Source organism: Engystomops pustulosus, chromosome 5 (genome assembly GCF_040894005.1).
Source record: "Engystomops pustulosus chromosome 5, aEngPut4.maternal, whole genome shotgun sequence".
Classification (NCBI taxonomy): domain Eukaryota; kingdom Metazoa; phylum Chordata; class Amphibia; order Anura; family Leptodactylidae; genus Engystomops; species Engystomops pustulosus.
The window spans coordinates 180,913,925-180,931,809 of record NC_092415.1 but is presented as its reverse complement, the minus strand read 5'-3'; the positions used below and the strand labels follow the sequence as shown (position 1 = coordinate 180,931,809).

The 17,885-nt window shown below is 38.6% G+C and overlaps 1 protein-coding gene across 1 annotated transcript in view; it reads left to right on the top strand.

Moving 5' to 3' along the window:
• PTPRN2 (protein tyrosine phosphatase receptor type N2) overlaps positions 1–17,885 on the top strand; it is a 644,507-nt gene that overhangs the window by 378,474 nt on the left and 248,148 nt on the right. Inside the window, exon 12 of the mRNA XM_072153967.1 lies at positions 2,226–2,290. Within this exon, the coding sequence (XP_072010068.1) occupies positions 2,226–2,290 (65 nt within the window). The remainder of the gene's footprint in view (positions 1–2,225; positions 2,291–17,885) is intronic.

Genomic DNA, 17,885 nt, shown 5'->3' with positions numbered 1-17,885 from the left:
GAGTTCTACTTTTATTAGAAAAAAAGAAATTAAATTCTAAAATGTGTCCTTTTCTATTCAGGATAAATTGTAGAACTGCAATATGAAAAGAGAAAGATTTGATTTAAAAATAATGAGATTCTCCGACATTTTCAGCTTTTGCTTAATCCCTGAGAATGAAAAAATGAGGATTTTTTTTAAGTACAAAGGGTTGATCTGGTTTTGTATTGATAGATTACTTATAAAAAGGTGGTATTATTTTATAATACTGATAGAGGCAATCCCCAGGTTATGTACAGGATAGGTTCTCTAAGTTTGTTCTTAAGTTGGATTTGTATGTAAGTCAGAACTATATATTTTATAATTATAACTCCAGACAGAATGTTTTCGGTCATGGGACCAAGGATTATTAATAAAACTTCAGTACTTTATTACTTCTGGGTCTAAAGTAACATCCAGAGAGCTTCACCAGAGGTCACAGTGGGCATTGAGGTCCGTCTGTAACTAGGGGTCATCTGTAATTTGGTGTCCTTAAGTTCTTACATTAAGGTGTTGGGTCACCCTTGACGGTAACACGATCGCTGCTGGCTGGTGCACAGACGCATGGCGGCATTTAAACGGTTAAAGGGAACCTGTCAGCAGAAACCAAACTAATAAACCACTACCAGCATGTTGTCAAGTATATTAATACCTACCTCATCATTTATATTTCATGTCCCAGTGTTGTCGCATCATCCAGAAAAATCAACTTTGAAGTGAGATTGGTTGAGAAATTGGTTGTATAAAATCAGGAAGGCCCTGACTCAGAATATCCCTCTGCTTTGATTGACATCATGCACCAGACTTATGGAGACATGGTTGGTGATGTGACTGAATGCAAGACCATCAATCACTGCAGAGGGGACATTCTCAGGTGGGGAGAGCTTGACTTCAGTGCTAAACTTTCTGGCTCCTTGACTTTATACAATCAATTTACATCTCACTTCAAAGTTGATTTTCTGGATGATACCACCATGCTGGACCATGAAAGACACATGATCTGGAAGGTTTTAATCTGCATGGAAACATACTGCTAGTGGTTTATTAGGTCAATTTCTGCTGGCAGGTTTTCTTATACACCACCAAAACCTATTGGGTCCGCCCATCCCTACTGATTGCATCATGTCTGGCTTCACATTGTGTTTTTATGTTATGTTTGCATTGTATGTCTGCTGTGTACTTGGGAATTTTCAGGTCCTAATTGAAACATTCTGAACCGATACTGCATCAATTGACCTGGAATTTGGCATATTACCGTAACCTCTCCTCCTAAAAAAAAAAATTCTTACAAATGCCCTATTGTGTTTTGTTAATATTTTACAGTTTTTGTAATTCTCCTTCGCCTATCCTCCCTCTCCCAAAGCTCTGGGACAGAATTAGCTTGCGGCCATTTTGAAATCAGAAAAGTTTTGGTTCGATTTGGTTTCTAAAAGATACCAGAATAGAACCGCTTCTCTGAACCAAGCGAAAATACTTGGTCATCTTTAATCTGGAGCATATTGGGAAAATCTATTTTACAGTAAAGAGTGAAGAGGGTCAGTAAATCAGGTTACTGATGTCTAAAGGGAGAAACATGAGCTCTACGGGTACTGTGCGTGCAAATTTTTTTTTTTTTAAATGGTCCTTACATGGCTGGCGACTGTTGAGAGCAATGTGATGGTCTGTTTCACAGTTTCATTTACTGAAATATTGCTTGAGTTTTGCTAGAGGGCAATTTTCGGCTCTGTATCCCACCCATAGTTATTTTGTAGTCCGCCTGTGCTTGAAATAGGAAGAAGTACAGATTAGGGTCAGCATTAGTTAGGTGCTATGGAGCAAATCACTGCTGCTTTTGTTATTACGTTACGTCTGTATAAAGTTTCTTGGCATTATGCAGTTGTTGGAAGGGCGCTAATGGCCTGACACAGCTGCCATGTAGGTGTTATGACAATAATAGCTTTAGAAAGGAGGCATATGCTGCCTGACATGCTAATCACAATGGCTGGCTATCATACTCATGCTTTGTCTTCAGCCCTTGGTAAAATAATGCTTTATTGTGTCAATGGTCGGCATAAGAACGAAATATAATTAGAATAGTTGTCTTTCACAGTGATTCCCTGTCTAAAGAGAGGTACTGATAGAGCACATACTTACTGAAGACATGCTGAATTATCGTCGTGAGACCTTTACCTTCAAATTACATTTGGTTTTTTTTCTCATCTCTTTAGCTGCCAATAAAGAAAAGCTGGAAAAATCTACAGGACTCCGGATCTTGCAAACGGGAGTTGCTGAGGTAGGACTTAATTTATGTGTTTTATGTTGAAATAAATATGTTATTTTTCTATTGAACTTAAAGGACACCTGTCATCAGGTCTGTGTCACTAGTCCTGTCACCTCTACCTGTTGGAGCAGCTCACAAGGATCCCATCCCAGCCTTTATCTAGTTATTTCATACATTATTCATTGTAAAATCATCATTTCTTTATCATGTAAATGAGGCTGGTCACATGGTCAGAGGCAGTGATGTCACTCCTGTTACCCCTCCCCTCTCCTCCCCCTGCTCAGGTCTGTGTGTAATGTATAGTAAAGCATGGCTAGTGTGTGTGCTGCATCTGCTGACATGCTGCATCCTCCTAATATACAGGTGAGAGACACAGACATCAGCTACACATGAATCTGACATGTTCTGCTGTAACATGGCTGCCTGGAGCTGCTGTATCTCTCCTAAACACACACACATGCACACACAGGCTGCAGGGGGCGTGGCCACCAGCACCAGGAAGCACATCATTATACAGCCTCACATCATTATACAGGCTGTCAGTCATGCACTGGGGGTGTGTCTGTGCCTCCCACTCATGAATAGAGTGGACAGCTTGAATATGCTAATGCTTCATTGGACATTTCACAGGTCATTTGCATACAGCTTTAGGACCTCATTGCTTAGGTTTACAGGCATGTAGAGGGACAATGAAGGGATAGAGGCAATGCTCTCTAATGGCAGTTTATGAAAATATATTTAGTTTAGGGGGTTATTTTGCATGACGGGTTCTCTTTAACAAAGAACTAGAATTCTATAGGTTGACCTAATGCTGGGCCAGGTCTTATGGTATCAACCTTAAAGGGGTTGGCCACTTTGTCTCCTTTGAGAGCTTCAGTTTTCCCTGTTCTTACAATAGTGCCCTCTGCATATACAGTATATAGAACTTCTTGTTTATCACTCCTTCAGTCCGTCACCCACTGTGCCTCTTTCTCTCACAGTCCGTCTCACTTACAGACACAGGGAGAGGGGAGGGAACCGGATGAGTAATAACTCTCCTGCTGCAGTCCCTCCTATTCATCAGTGCTTACACATATAAACATCTAAAAAGATTAACAGAGAGTTTGCAGGTAGCACCAAAGTAAGTATAAGGACTGCTGAATTACTTGATGAACATTCAAAAATTATCATAAAGACATTAAAGGCACATGGGCAATTTATGTAAAAGAATGACCATCCCCTTTAATCATTTAGTCCCAGAGAACATATATACACTTCCTTTTACTTAAAATAAATCTACCATCAAAATCAAGCATGAAAAACCAGGTACACTTTTTCATAGATAAAGGCACCTTACGTCATCTTATTTTATTTGATATCCATGGCCTCCTTCCTTCTAAAATTAACTTTTTTTAATTCTGCCAATGTGCCAAAAGGGCTTTGGAGTTTTTACCAAAACACCTTAGCACTGTAGCTTACACTTTGCAAATATAGTTGCAGAAAAAAAGATAAGAAAAACTATACGGGCGCCATGTGTAAATTCTGGATAGATTGTTTTCACTTATTTAAAAGGCAATTTTGCTCACCTTGTTTGGTTGTACAATCGGTACAACACGTTTTTAGGTTTCAGCGGTAGCCCGAGTTGTTTAGGAAGCCTATCCTGGATTTCCTGGCAGGATTTGCTGGGGAAATGCTAAGCAGTGGATGGGGGTTCCCAAGATGTTCTTGCTTTATGCAACTGATGAAGAGCCCGTAGAAACACGTATTACTGAGTAGACCAATAAAGAAGTTTGATCGATACAAAATTGCTACTTTGAGTGATTGGCGCCAAGAACATCCTGGGAACCCCCATCCATTACATTTTGCAATGAGCACTTCCCCCTCCTACAGTGTTCTGATACTTCTTCTACTGCTGTGATATTAAAGCAGGCAGAGTGAGGGAGAGGTGATGAGGGAGTAAGTGGGAGGGGAGACAGTGTAACAGTCTGTGAAGCTGCATCACGGAGGGGCTCAGGTAAAGATCTTCTGACACATTGGCATTATTTTAAAAGTTGATGTTAGAAGGAATGAGGTCATAGGTAACAAATATAAGAATATTACCACAGTCACGGTGCCGGGATCTATGATTACGTGTCCCTGGTTTATTATGATGGATTTTGATGATAGATTTCCTTCAAGTCAAAAATGTGTGTAGAAGATCTCAGAGACTACAACATTGTGAACTATTTTTCAAATAGGCCATACGTTAAGGTACAGTAGCAGACACAGCCAAACGTATCGATGACTCAATTTCCTGTAATCTGTCTCTGACAGTCTATCATTGATGCCTGTGCCAAGGTTGGACCATCAATGTTCAAGTCCTTGAAAACTCTCAGTCATTATGTAAATGGTAAAGGAAATCAATAAAAAAAGTATAAAAAGTTTATTTTTGTTGGAATTATAGTAGGTTTTTTAATACAAAAGTAACACAGTATGAAGAGTGAGGACTACATAGACCTGTGGTAAAGCAAGTGATCATCAAAGCTCTTCATTTGAAAAGCTGCTGGTCCATAGAGAAAAAGATATATTTTTTATTAAACTATTGTACTTTGTCCATGGAGATTTTGTCCACATGGTTCTTTCACGAAAAAAGACAGTTTCCCTCTATGTCAGTAGAAGATTGTCTAAATTGGGAACCCCACCAGTCTCGAGAATGGAGGTTCTTTACCTTATGATTGGTGCTTGATCCCGTAGTGTAGGAAGGTAGTGGCGGACCGGCGCCGGAGCTGAAATGTGTCGCAACATTGCAACATTAAAGCCTTCATTTGCTATACAAGGCTGTTTGCATTCTCCTCATTGATCGAGCGCCGGTCCGCCACTACCTTCCTACACTACGGGATCAAGCACATTCTCCACCTCGACGAAGTGGTTTCCTGGGTCCACCAGTGACGAGGCTACAGGCTAGACAGGCTGCCATCATCCTTTCAACGTTTTGACTCATCTGAGACCAGGTGAGAGGCTCCATTGTGTATGGTTTTCAAGTGGTCACATTACCAATACGATATCATACTAGGGCTGCGCCTTTTTTGTGCTTGCTCCCCCGGGGTTTTCATACAGGCGGAGATTTCCGTGTGCCCCCGCTCTCCAGGTTCTACCTTATGATTGGTGAGATGGATGAACCTGTCTGCTTAACCTTCCTTGAGAATGCAAAAACTGAACACTGTCATGTAGGTAACATTGTGCAACCAGTGATCAATGTATCCAGATCTTTATTATTAAGAGTGGTCGGATCTCCATATTTCAAAATATTTGAGTTTATCTATACGAAAAACAATACAGTCTTTTGAAGAACTGTAGGTTTTTCCATTGTTTTTCCAGAGTTAGTAGACATAGGTGGTTGAACTAAAAACTACATTATTTTACGAAGCAATATTTGAAATCTGAATGAATGTTTGGATTATGGTTTTTCCCAAAGTATAAGGAGAATAGGTCTCTGCTTCACAAGATCGTTGTATTCTTTTAGATCCACATTGGTGATCAATTGGTTGATCTGTGTCTTTTATCAACATGACTATTACTATGGTTTTATTTCACTTGTACTGTGTGATATTTTTTTGGGTTGCCTTATTTAATTGTTTAATGTTTATCTAGCATCAGATTCACTGATTGTAGATGATTAATAATCACCTCCCCATCCCATTCCCCGTGCAGTAACCTTAGTTTTCTTATTTCTTGAAATGCCCACATTTTGAAGAAAACAACATTTTAAAAAAATATTCAAATTAGGTGCTTTGTGGGGGTGCTTTGTGGAGCACCTTTCGGCTCTGCTGGTGTGTTTATGCACACCCCCAGAATTGTGTTGGCCCGCCGGCACCACCTACACAGTTTGCAGTGATTGCAATTTTTGTGCAGCCGGCAGGTTAGCAGGGCGGATGCGCCAGTAATGTAATCATCTTGCATTTGCAGAGATTCACAGAGAGTCGGTGACGCCGTTGGCTCTGTAGGCGTTGCCAGCGCAGTGTCGGGGACTTACATAAATTATATCTGCAGAACACCTCAGGCTAATTTAAATATTTTAGAAATGTTGTTTTCTTCAAACCTTGGTCATTCCAAGAAATTACAAACTAAGATTACTGAACAGAGGGATAGGACGTGAAGGTGAGCACTAATCAACCAATCATCATCTAATCAACCAATCATCTACCATCAGTGAATCTGATGATAGATGTCCTTTAATGAGATGACTAAAGATTGCATGGTAGAAAAAAATTGTCATCCACATGTTGAGTTGTAATTTTAAGCATGAAGTGAAATTATACATTTAGAGCCAAATTTACCAAAATTGTGCATTTTATGCAGATATCAAGCAGGGTAAATACCCTATTTCCTATTTGCCATATACTGAATTTACTAGTCAATGCAAGTTGACTAGTAAATATCTTCTTCCAAAATTATTTAATACCTAGAGTATATTCAAATCAATACAAGGCTTCTTTTTCTTAATATGTCTAATATTAATATGTTTAATGATTTGTACCTTGTGAATAATACTCCACAGATAATTTGTCCGTTCTACAGTAAGAAAAAAGTTTTTAAAAAATCCACATATACATTATAATTATTATCTGTGGTTATAGACAGCACGAAATAAAGGATTTAATAAGTGAAATATCATATTGACCATTCAGTGTAACCTAAGGGAATCCATATTATTCTGTATTGTTCGAGGTTTTAGAAAATTCTGTATTTTTTGTTTCCCCTTCCTTGAGCTGTTGCAGTTGGAAAACAGTCTCATTCCTGTATTCCATGATCAAGTGAATGAATTTCTTCTCCAACTACATATTTATAATTATATTGAATTATGCTTCCACTTTGATTTTTCTTCCGGGGATTTACATTATTGTCTAAGTTTCACTTATCTAACAGACGTTTTATTTAGCTGAGCTTTTTATCGTTTATAAACCAGGTTCAAAAAAAGGGTTGAATGATTTTAATTTTGGGATAATGTAACATGAATTTTGTAAAATGTGGAAGTAATTTTGGGAGTTTATACCTTTTAGAATTAAATTATATTAATTGAAATTTTTAACAGGAAGTCATTGCAATCCAGGAGGTGAATGAAGTATCTAATTTCTCTAATTAAATAAGCCAAACTGTGGCGTGTTTTTGGTGCACCTTGTTGTCCCTTTTTCTGTTGGCAAAGCTGGGCTGAGAGTGTTGTTTTGCTCAGCTGCCAATCAGTTAGCTCCTTAGTCAGCTATAAAGCCTCCTTGAGACAGGTAGTCACTGTCAGTTATTTGGATTCCTGCCTGTGTGTGATTCTACTTGATTTGGATTCTAGTTGTTTATTATCTGCTTTTTTATGATTTTATACTATGCCATCTGGTTGTGCTTTTAGTGTATACTTTGACCGTATCTGTACTATGTTTTTGTTTCTGATCTACTCGCTCAGTTTTAACTAACTTGTTAACAATTGCTTTGGTTTTCCTCAATTTAATATTTGTCTTCTATGTAGGGGTTTTCATATCAGGGATCCTCTTCATCTAAACCTTTCTGACCTAAAACTTTAGCCCTTTCCACAAGCCCTCCCCATTCTCATTAGCCCCACCCCTAAATAAAAAAAGTAAATAAATGCAGTGAAATGCAGTTTGGCAAAAATGGTACCATGATAATGCCAAATTGTAGTAAATTTCACCTTTTTAAAAAAAATTGTAATAGGATAAAAATAATTATTCTTCGTCTTCTTCTTTATATTTATTTTTTACTATTTAAATATTTTTATTTTACTATTTAACATTACAATCGTTTCCTTCTAATAATTATAGAAAGGCGGACAAGGAAAGACCAGATATCGCTCATAGAGTAGTATTGCTGTAACCTGTGGGGGTAATTTGAAGGATTGGAAAGAGGCTCACCGCATCTGGTTGTGCGGAGTTAGGCAACTCTATTGAGGGTGTGTTGGAACGGGTGTCAATGCCTCCAGGTGCTGCCTATGGACATGGGTCGTCAAGACGCTGTTGCCACACCGGTCTGAAATTGAATCCGGTAGATCAGGAAGGGTATTTGTCATGGTTGGTGCACACAGGTCATTCACATAGATAGAAAATATATTGTGAAATAATTTTTATTCCGTATCTCTGGAACACAACGTGTTTTGGAGTCTAATATGACTCCTTTATCAAGTGGGTAGAGACTTGTGTATTCCAGAGCTGGACTGTCTGATACTAGAACTACTTTCCACACATAAGTGAAGCCAGGGATGAGCTAGTGTCAGGCAGTCCAGCTATGGAATACAGAAGTCTCTACCCACTTGATAAAGGAGTTATATTAGACTCCGAAACACGTTGTGTTCCAAATACGATGTGTTTCCAAATAAAAATCCTTCTAATAATTAGAAATTTTCAGTATACATCAGCCTTTTTTCTACATTTACTATTCATACTATACAGTATTTTGTTTTAGAAATAAAAGAGTAAATTAATGGCTCCCTAAGGTGATTTAGTGTACAGTTTCCCTATGTAACCTCTTGTCACATCTTCAATAACATGGCATTAACTAGAGTGCTTCAGGCACTATCATTGCTTATGTTTTATATTACTGTGCTCTTCTTTACGATGCAGCAAGTTTTAGGCAAGCTTATGTTTCAATTTAACAAGATTATTTTATGAGATGTTCATCTGAAGTTTGCTAGGAAATAGATAACACAAATAAAAATTTGTTTAATTTAATATTTAAAGGAATTTACCATCTCAAACACATTGGGGCAGATTTATCAAGCTGTCTGAAAGTAAGAAAATTTCAAGTTGCCCATGGCAACCATTCACAGTTCAGCTTTCATTCTACCAGCGCTCGTGAATATTTTAAAGGGGAGCTGTGATTGCGGGGCAACTAGAAATATTCAGACTTTCAGACAGCTTGATAAATCTGCCCCATTGAGAGGGATTTATGAAAGTGTCAGTGGATAGACCAGTGCAGAGTTAGAATACACTGTTGTATCCTACGCCACATAAATCTTGCCGGATGCTTTATCAGGAGTAGTCTCGACCGTGTAGTCGGATTTAAGCCAGCTATTGGTTGGTCTACTTTGCAACTGAATTTTCTGGGGCAGAGACTAAATTTTCTGGTGTCCAGACAAAGCCATGCCCCCTCCAACAGAGGTCCCTTTATGGACAAGTCAGAAAATTGCCTTAAAAAGGTCTAAAATCTTCCCCATTGTTGTTTGAATTTTAAAAAAAATTGTTTCGTTCCATGGAAAAGTGTTTACCCCTCCCTACAAAACCAGTAATAGGTTCCTAAAGATAAAACTGCCTTAAAAGTGATTTCCAAAAAAATTAATTTGTGGCTCCACATGGAACCACACAAGGCTCTATGCTGATAGCCACATTCATTATTTATTTAACCCCTTGACAAATCTGACCCCTTTTCAACTTTGGGTTTCCATTGTATAAGGGCTTGTTTTCTGCTTACAAAAAACTAGTAGTTCCTAGGGTCTGTATTTAATATCCTATGCAATATACTGCAAAGCCGGAAAGAATTCCAAATGAGGGGAAATTGATGAAAAACATATTTGTTTCATTTACTTGTGGGCTATGAATTTTCCGCTTTTACGGTGTGCCCCTAATAACACCTCCCCATCATTCTTTGGGTCGGTACGATCAATGGGATACCAAAACTATGTACGGTAGGTTTTATTATGTAAAAAATATTAATCTTGTACAAAACAAAAATCCCTAAAACATGTTTAAGATTTTATTTCATGGGGAACAGGGGAAAAGGGGTAATTTGAATTTCCATTTAGTCTTTTTTTTTTTTTTTTTTTTTTTTACAATTTTCCCCACCTCTAGGGTATTTGAACCCAAGGGGGTCTGATCACGTTTACCATGTACTGCATATTTACTGGATTGCTGTATATGAGGATTTTACTGATGATCTACTGTATAACGGTCAGCCAACTCCTCTGAGGTCTACATTCCACTATTACCGTAAATGTTACATTGCCGGTCAGGGCCGGCAGAAAAGGAGTCCTTGCATTATTTTTCTGTGTGATTACTGTATTCCTTTCCTCTACACTGTTTACAACCCATTGGATCAACCAATTTAAAAGCCTATTTTCGATGCCTAATACTCTTTTGTGGTATAGTATAGTATATTATGCAGGGTATCGTAAAGTTAGGATAGGATATCGTTAGATAGTTAGATAGGATATCGATATAGTATAGTACACCATATTGTAGTGTACATAGTGCATGCTGTCAATGTGATGTCAGTGCCTCAACCTCTGTATACCACCACAATACAACTCCTTAAAGCTTACAAATGTGCATTTTATATATGTATTTAAGCTATGTTATTACATATTAACTGATTGTGTCAGAATATTCAACAAAAAATAGACAAAAATAGCCATGCCTCTCCTGCCAATAACAGACCATGTCAAGGTGAGAGGCGTATAACAAGGTAGATTTATGATTATACTCCAGAATGATTATCCAAGTAGATGAGAAAACACCCCCAGCCTGTGAAGTGATCCATATATTAAAAGCCACCGCTGTCAGACCGATAATTTACCAAATGATTGAAACACTGTCTGGTTTGCAAACCTTGGCATAACGTGTCCACATATTAATTTTCATCCCGTCGACGATGATAGCGATGAAAAAGAAAATATTTAATTCCTAGTTAACACATGAATAAGCAGATACTGTCATTTCCCAACAAACAATAACAGGATTATCTCGAGAACTGTCAGTTTAGAGCAAAACGCAGCGCTGCCCAAATTTTAATATATAAAAAAAAAAAAGCAGTGGATAGAATTCAAGATCAGAGTAATGGGACGAAGGGAAATCTGCATTCATGGTAATAAATATTCATATTTGTCTGCACAGGAGATGGAAATCTAATCAAGGGGCTATTGATGCACTCGCTACCCTGTCTCACTCTCTCTCTCTCTTTTTTTTTTCAAGCAAGGCGTTTCATCTAAATTGAGTTTGATATGGAAATTTATCTCTCTCCAAGTCCTTCAGGCCACGAGCATGCTGGGATAACAGGGGAAGTGTCCAGTATATTAGATGCTGCTGTTGGCTGCCATTGTTGTAAATGGCATAAAAGTGATAAGACGAGATTGTTTTGTGCTTCTCACGGACGACCTTGAATGAAGATTATTTTTTCTTTTTTATTATTATTATTATTATTTACTTTATTATCTTTATTAGTTTGAGGATAACTTTTATTATTTATTTTGTTTCCTATTCTTTCACCACTTAATGTATAGACCTGAAAAGGCTTCAATGACTTTAGTGGCCTCAGTTAAAGCGTAACTGTTAAGTTACTGACAAAAAATTGTTTAGTACAGCTGGAGAGAGCCTTTGATAACAATTGCAGCGATACCTGTATCATGCTGCTGGCTTCTGCCTAGCCGGAGATATATCTGGTATATTTAACATTAGATTTAGATTTAGCTATTCCTGATGTGGGTAGGCACTTCCTGGTTGTGACATCAGCTGACCCCTCTGAAGTCAGAATGTTTGTAATTGGCCGATCTGAAGCATGTGATCAGTCACATGCTTGTGACATCATTGAAGGCCCTTTGCATCAAATTCTGTATTTTCAAATGATGCAGGACCGCTTGTTTGTAATTGACCGATCTGGACCATGTGATGAGTCACATGCTTGTGATATCATTACAGGCCCTACAGCCACTCCCAACAAGCCTCCTGTTTTCTCTATCTGTACTATACCATTTCCCATGGCAACCAGAAGGAGGATAGCTTGTGGGGCAAGGTAAAACCTCTGCTAGCTGCTAAACTCCTGCAGATAGCTAATTATAGTAAATTAGAGAATTGTTTATTTTTGCTTATTGCAGAGTTAGGCATAACTTTTTATACAATAAAGTTGTACTTTAAATGAACAGCATATGACCAGTGAGGACAAGGATTGGCTCCTCGGTCACATACACAATAAGACTTCATGGATATGACAATGTGAAATTCCTGGGCCACAAGTAATGGGTCCCGTACCGTTTCTTGTGGACCGTAGGACATCAGCAGGGGAGCACCACTTACTCCTCCCATCTCCTTTGAAAATTACTGCCCACACTACAAATCCAGCAAGAATAGGGATTGTTCTTTACTTTGTGGTACTGGAGCTTGTGTTTTCAAGATGTCATGAGAAACAGTGGATGCACCATACCGTGAAAGTACACAATAGAGGTCAATGGGGGTTATTTGCCATACACTGGCACATATTGGAGCAGATTTACTTACCCGGTCCATTCGCGATCCAGCGGCGCGTTCTCTGCGGAGGATTCGGGTCTTCCGGCGATTCACTAAGGTAGTTATCCCGACGTCCACTAGGTGTCGCTGCTGCACTGAATTTCGTCGGAGTGCACTAAAGTTCACCAAGCCAGGCCGGATGCAGGTAAGCGTGTATCAAGCGACACAATTTTTTTAAAAAATATGGCGGTTTCTCCAAATCCGACGGGTTTTCCGACGGCCACGCCCCCCGATTGCCGGCGCGTGCATGCCGGTGCCGATGCGCTATAATCTGATCGCGCGCGCCAAAATCCAGGGGACAATTCAGGGAAAATTGGCGCAAAACGGTAAAATTCATGTAACCCGACGTAAAAACGCGATTCGGGCCCTTAGTAAATGACCCCCATTATGTTCCCCCAGCCCCTCCTGCACACCAGATAGATTAGGAGGCTAAAGCCTGAACGGGGCAGGATATAGGTGTAGCATGGGGCAGTCCCCTCTCTACACCCCTCCATGCGCACTTGGCTTGGAGGTGGAGTAAACAAGGAAATAATGGCAATTCCTGGCTTGTGTCAGGAGTTGAGATTATTTCCAGTTTTGTACAGAAATATTTGTAAACATATCACCAAAATGTGTGCAATGAATTAGCCAAAGCATGTTGTCGTCTAAATGTAGTACTAAAGATGTGGGGGGTCTTTTCCAGAAGAAAATGTGTATTTTTATTTTAACAGAATCTACCAGAGAACCAGAAAACCTGTTTAAGAGCTTTAATTCCTTATCAAGTGTTTATGTCCTGGTTATTAATATCTGTCCACTTCAAGGCGTAATTGTCTACAATAATTTGTCTGTGTTATTTGCTGTGATACTTCCTGTTCGCCTATGATTCTTTATTTTTTTTTGGACTGGCTGCTAAGCATCCGGATAAAATATTTCAATACATTTAGCAACTTGATAGAAAATGTCCTTGTCAGTTTTAATAACACATTTTAGGAAGCATGGTTATTAGCGGGACATGTTGTCGGAAATTGAAACGTGTCAATTTCTCTGTTGGTGTAATTGGAGAAAATAGAAAATGTTTTTTTGTACATAAACAGAAAATTAGTCACAAGTCGAAAATGTTCATTTCTCATGCAGGTATTCTTATCGAATCTAAAAATAAAAATGATGGCAGGCCTGTCCCATTAAGGAGCCATGTGATGGCAGATGAGGTTGGTCTTCAGCAAGTACCTGTATGAATAAAAAAAAATGAAAAGGCCCATGAACATTACCATGTATATAAGACTTTGTTATCTCGGATAATGAATCATGATTTTCTGAGCATCTTTTATTTTTTTAAACTATCTTTGTTTTTCTGTGGATAAAAAGTTTTCAAAAACTTTATTACTCAGGAGGAAAGGAAACTTTTTTGTCAAAATCCTTTTTATTACCTGTCAGGATGATATAGTATCCGTTATCACCTTCAGCAGCCGATACATAATAGAAAAACGGTCATTTATGTGGTAGAAGCTAAAATGTGAAGTGATGAAGTTTTTATTTATAAGGAAACTGCCCATAAGTAGAGATGAGTAAGTAGTCATTGAGCTTAACGGTGGGTGGGATTCGCGTTTTCCTCACCCAATTGCTAGTTCCAGCCTCAAAATCTAGCGCAAGTGCCGCAGCTTCAACTTCCTTATTCCCTATTCCAGTTTTCAAGAGGACTTGATCACATGCACATTGTGTCCCACAGGGTGCCCCAACCGCAGAAGTGGCTATTTATGTGTATAACCTCTTGAATGAAGAGGTTATGTACACATCACTTTGGGGACCCAACGCAACTGATCCCAGCTATGGATCCCAGTGGTTGGACGCCAAGCAATCTGTTGATGATAGGCGATGAGTGTTGCTTTTGAGGAAAAACCCCTCTGAGACAACCTAGTTCCCCATTCTATCCAATGTGCTGTCATATATAAAGGTCTATGACACTTTTTGTAATAATCTACATGTTTTGGTGACATAGTCGATTATCTGGCACCTCTCATTTTTGTCTTTTGGCTCTGAAAATTCATCACAGTCATCATTTAGTAATAAAACCCTTTTAGCCCTTTAAGGTCTAAGTTTACTAAATGCATCTGGATGGATCTGAACTTATCTATCTTTTCAGCATTATACCAACTTGTAATGGTCAAAATATCTTATTTGCCTGTTCTATAGATCAAACCTAACAAGATGACTGTGGGTCCCCAGTGAGACACTTAATGGGGATTTTCATCAACACCTTTTCTATCACCATTTAGCAGGTACTACAATTAAAAATGTAATGAGACTACTGGTGATGACTTTTCATGGTCTTACTGCTATGAGAGCATCTCCCTATTTTAACTGAGTAATGATTCTCACAATCACTTTCTAGAGCTATCATTAAAGGAAACCTGTCATCAGAAGCTGACCTAATAAACTTATACCAGTATGTTGTATAGCAGCGTTACACTTTACAGATCACATTTCTTTCATAGCCCAGCATAGTTCCATCACCAAGAAAATCAACTTTGAAGTGAAATGCAAATTGGTAGTATAAAGTCATGGAGGTGGAGAGTTTAACAGTAAAGTCAAGCTCTCGCTGCCTCTGAAAACCTCCCTGCCTCTGAAAAACATTATGCTTTAGACTTCAGGAGATCTGGCTAGCGATGTCTCTGGGTACAGTACCATCAATTACAGTGAAGAGGTATTCTGAGACAGGGTTCCCTTTAAAGGGTATGTACAAGATGAGAAAAACATGTCTGCTTGTTTAAAAAAAAAACCTGTTCCATGCATGTCTAGAAATGTCATAGATTTATGTACACACATCATTCCACCAAGATACACCTAGAATGGTATTATGTATAATAAAAAGTGGTATTCAAAAAAGCACCTCTTACACTAGACCTTTCCTGTGCTGCATTACATGGATTCAGTAGTCACTGGAGATGAGGGGACCTGACTTACAAGTTTGTTCCGCCTCCAATCTGGCAATATGTCCCGGCCAGGGTGCTGAACCCGAATGCTGATCTCTAGTAGGTACAGTTTAATTTAACCATAGGTGGCACTGCAGGGGAATTGAGTACTTCCTTATCAAGTTAGGGAGACACTTTGTGATCAGTGTATTATTGGTGAGAACTTCTCTCTAGTGTAGCCTATCTGATGGGCAAAATTTACACCAGTCTGTACATATATACTTCAAGATTCAAGATTTCAATTCAGTCCTGAACACAATAGTTTTACTTTCATGTAAAAAAAATTCATATAAGATAATATATTATTTTTTTTTTATACATTTTCAACATATTTAAAGCAAATCTATCATCAAAATCCATTTTGAAAAACCAGGGACACTTATTCATAGATCCAGGCACTGTTACTGTGGAAATCTTCTTATATTTGTTATCCATGGCCTCCTTCCTTCTAAATTCAACTTGTTTAATTATGCTAAAGAGCCAGAGAGGCAGTGGGGGATATTTCCAGAGCCCCTCCATGCTGTAGCTTCACAGGCTGTTACTATAAGCACTTCCTGTGCTTGATTACAAAGGCGAAGGGAGAGAGCTTGAATTGGGTGAGAAATGTCCTGCTCATTGTAACAGCCTGTGAATCTACAGCATTGAAGGGCTCTGGTAACATCCCCCAGAGCAGATAAGGCTCATTAGCATAATTGTAAAGGTTGTTTATAGAAGGAAGGAAGCCAAGGATGACAAATATAAGAAGATGACCATAGTTATGGTGCCTGGGTCTGTGTGTAAGTGCCTCTGGATTAATCATGATGGATTCTGATGGTAGATTTTCTTTAAGGAATAACTGTAGTTGTTTTTTGTGTTTCCTCTGTGGATCCTGTACTTTTACGGAGCACTCACTATGACGGAATTTTAAATTCAATTGTTTTGCCACTTGTTCATATTGGGATTTCATCCAGAAAGCTCTACTTGTCCACTGGGATCCATCTGCATTAAAATTTTAATGAGGCTTGTAATTTAAGGCATGGGACCAAAATATCTGGTGGCCTGGGCATTTTTGGGCATCAATCCAATAGCCATTGATTAGTTTGGCTGTAGGAAAAGTGATCCTAGCATTACCTTCTTCTCATAGCAAATGACACATCTTTCCAGATAATAACTATAGAAGTGAAAGTCAACCATATATTTACTCCGAAAAAAAAACTTTATAAGGTTGTATGTCACTGAACATGGTGAAAATAATAGAGTAATAGAGAACCATAAAGAGAGCATAAGGCAATAGTAAACTTTGTAATATAAGTCATTAAAGGGGATGTCTTAGACCTATAAAAAATGCCTAAAAAAATAAACATGTACTTAACTCCTTGGTCCCTCTCTCCTGGCTGTGGCCCCTGTTTGTTTACAGGGGCTTGGAAGTTGTGCTTAGACCACCTTCTGACCGGCCGAAGTGGCCAGCCACTCCCACCAGTCCCCGTGTGCATATGTATCGAGTCTTTCTATCTATACATTCATCTCATATTTTTTGGGTTATATCTGTCTGCAATATGTATTATCTGTATATTTATTACATCTATCCATGTAATGAAGAGTCCAGAGCAGCAATGCAGACATATATACTTCTATGTACTAGATGTAGTATACAAAAAAATGGAAGAAATGCTTTTCTTCCCCTCCCTCCTTCTCCCTTGTGCAGTCATGAGCTGGCCCAGTGCTGCAAGCAGTTCATATCTACATGAGGGAAGGGAGGAAGGAAGGAGCAGGAGGGACGGGGGAGGGAGAGGAAGCAGATCAGTGATGACACAGGGACTCACAGCCTTGCAAAGATATCCCCTTTTTGCTGGCAGGGAGCAAGGTATACTGATGACAGGTTCCCTTTAAGATTCTGTGTGTCTGTAACGGTGAACTACTAAGGTAAAATATCCATAAGGAGTTTACTTTCACCCTGAACCACCATCTATCTATGTATCTGATATATCTCCAATTCCTGAAATAAAATAGATACGATATAATAACAAATCTAAATAAATTACCATAAATATCCAAATATGACTGAACTTGTATATCTCCTAGATTCACCAAATCCTCATTTAGAATTTGTTAACAAACAATATATTCCGTCACTTAGGTTTGTAGATGTAATGTTTTACCACAGTAAATTAGAAAACAATGGGAGTTTTCGTTTAGCGAGAGAATTCTCTAAAGTGTAAGAGGAAGTTGGAGCAGATCAAAGACTAAAATCTAGATTTGCAGAATAAGTTGTCGGAGAATCATTTGCAATTCTTTATCAACTACCGATACCTCCTCCGTATCTTCTTCTATCTTATTAAGAAATCATTCCTTTTCCTCTTGAAACTTCAAGTGTGATTATGACACATCAAAAACCCGAGCTGTTCAGGTCTATCTCGCTATTAATTTGATGACCACGTTAATGATGAAATA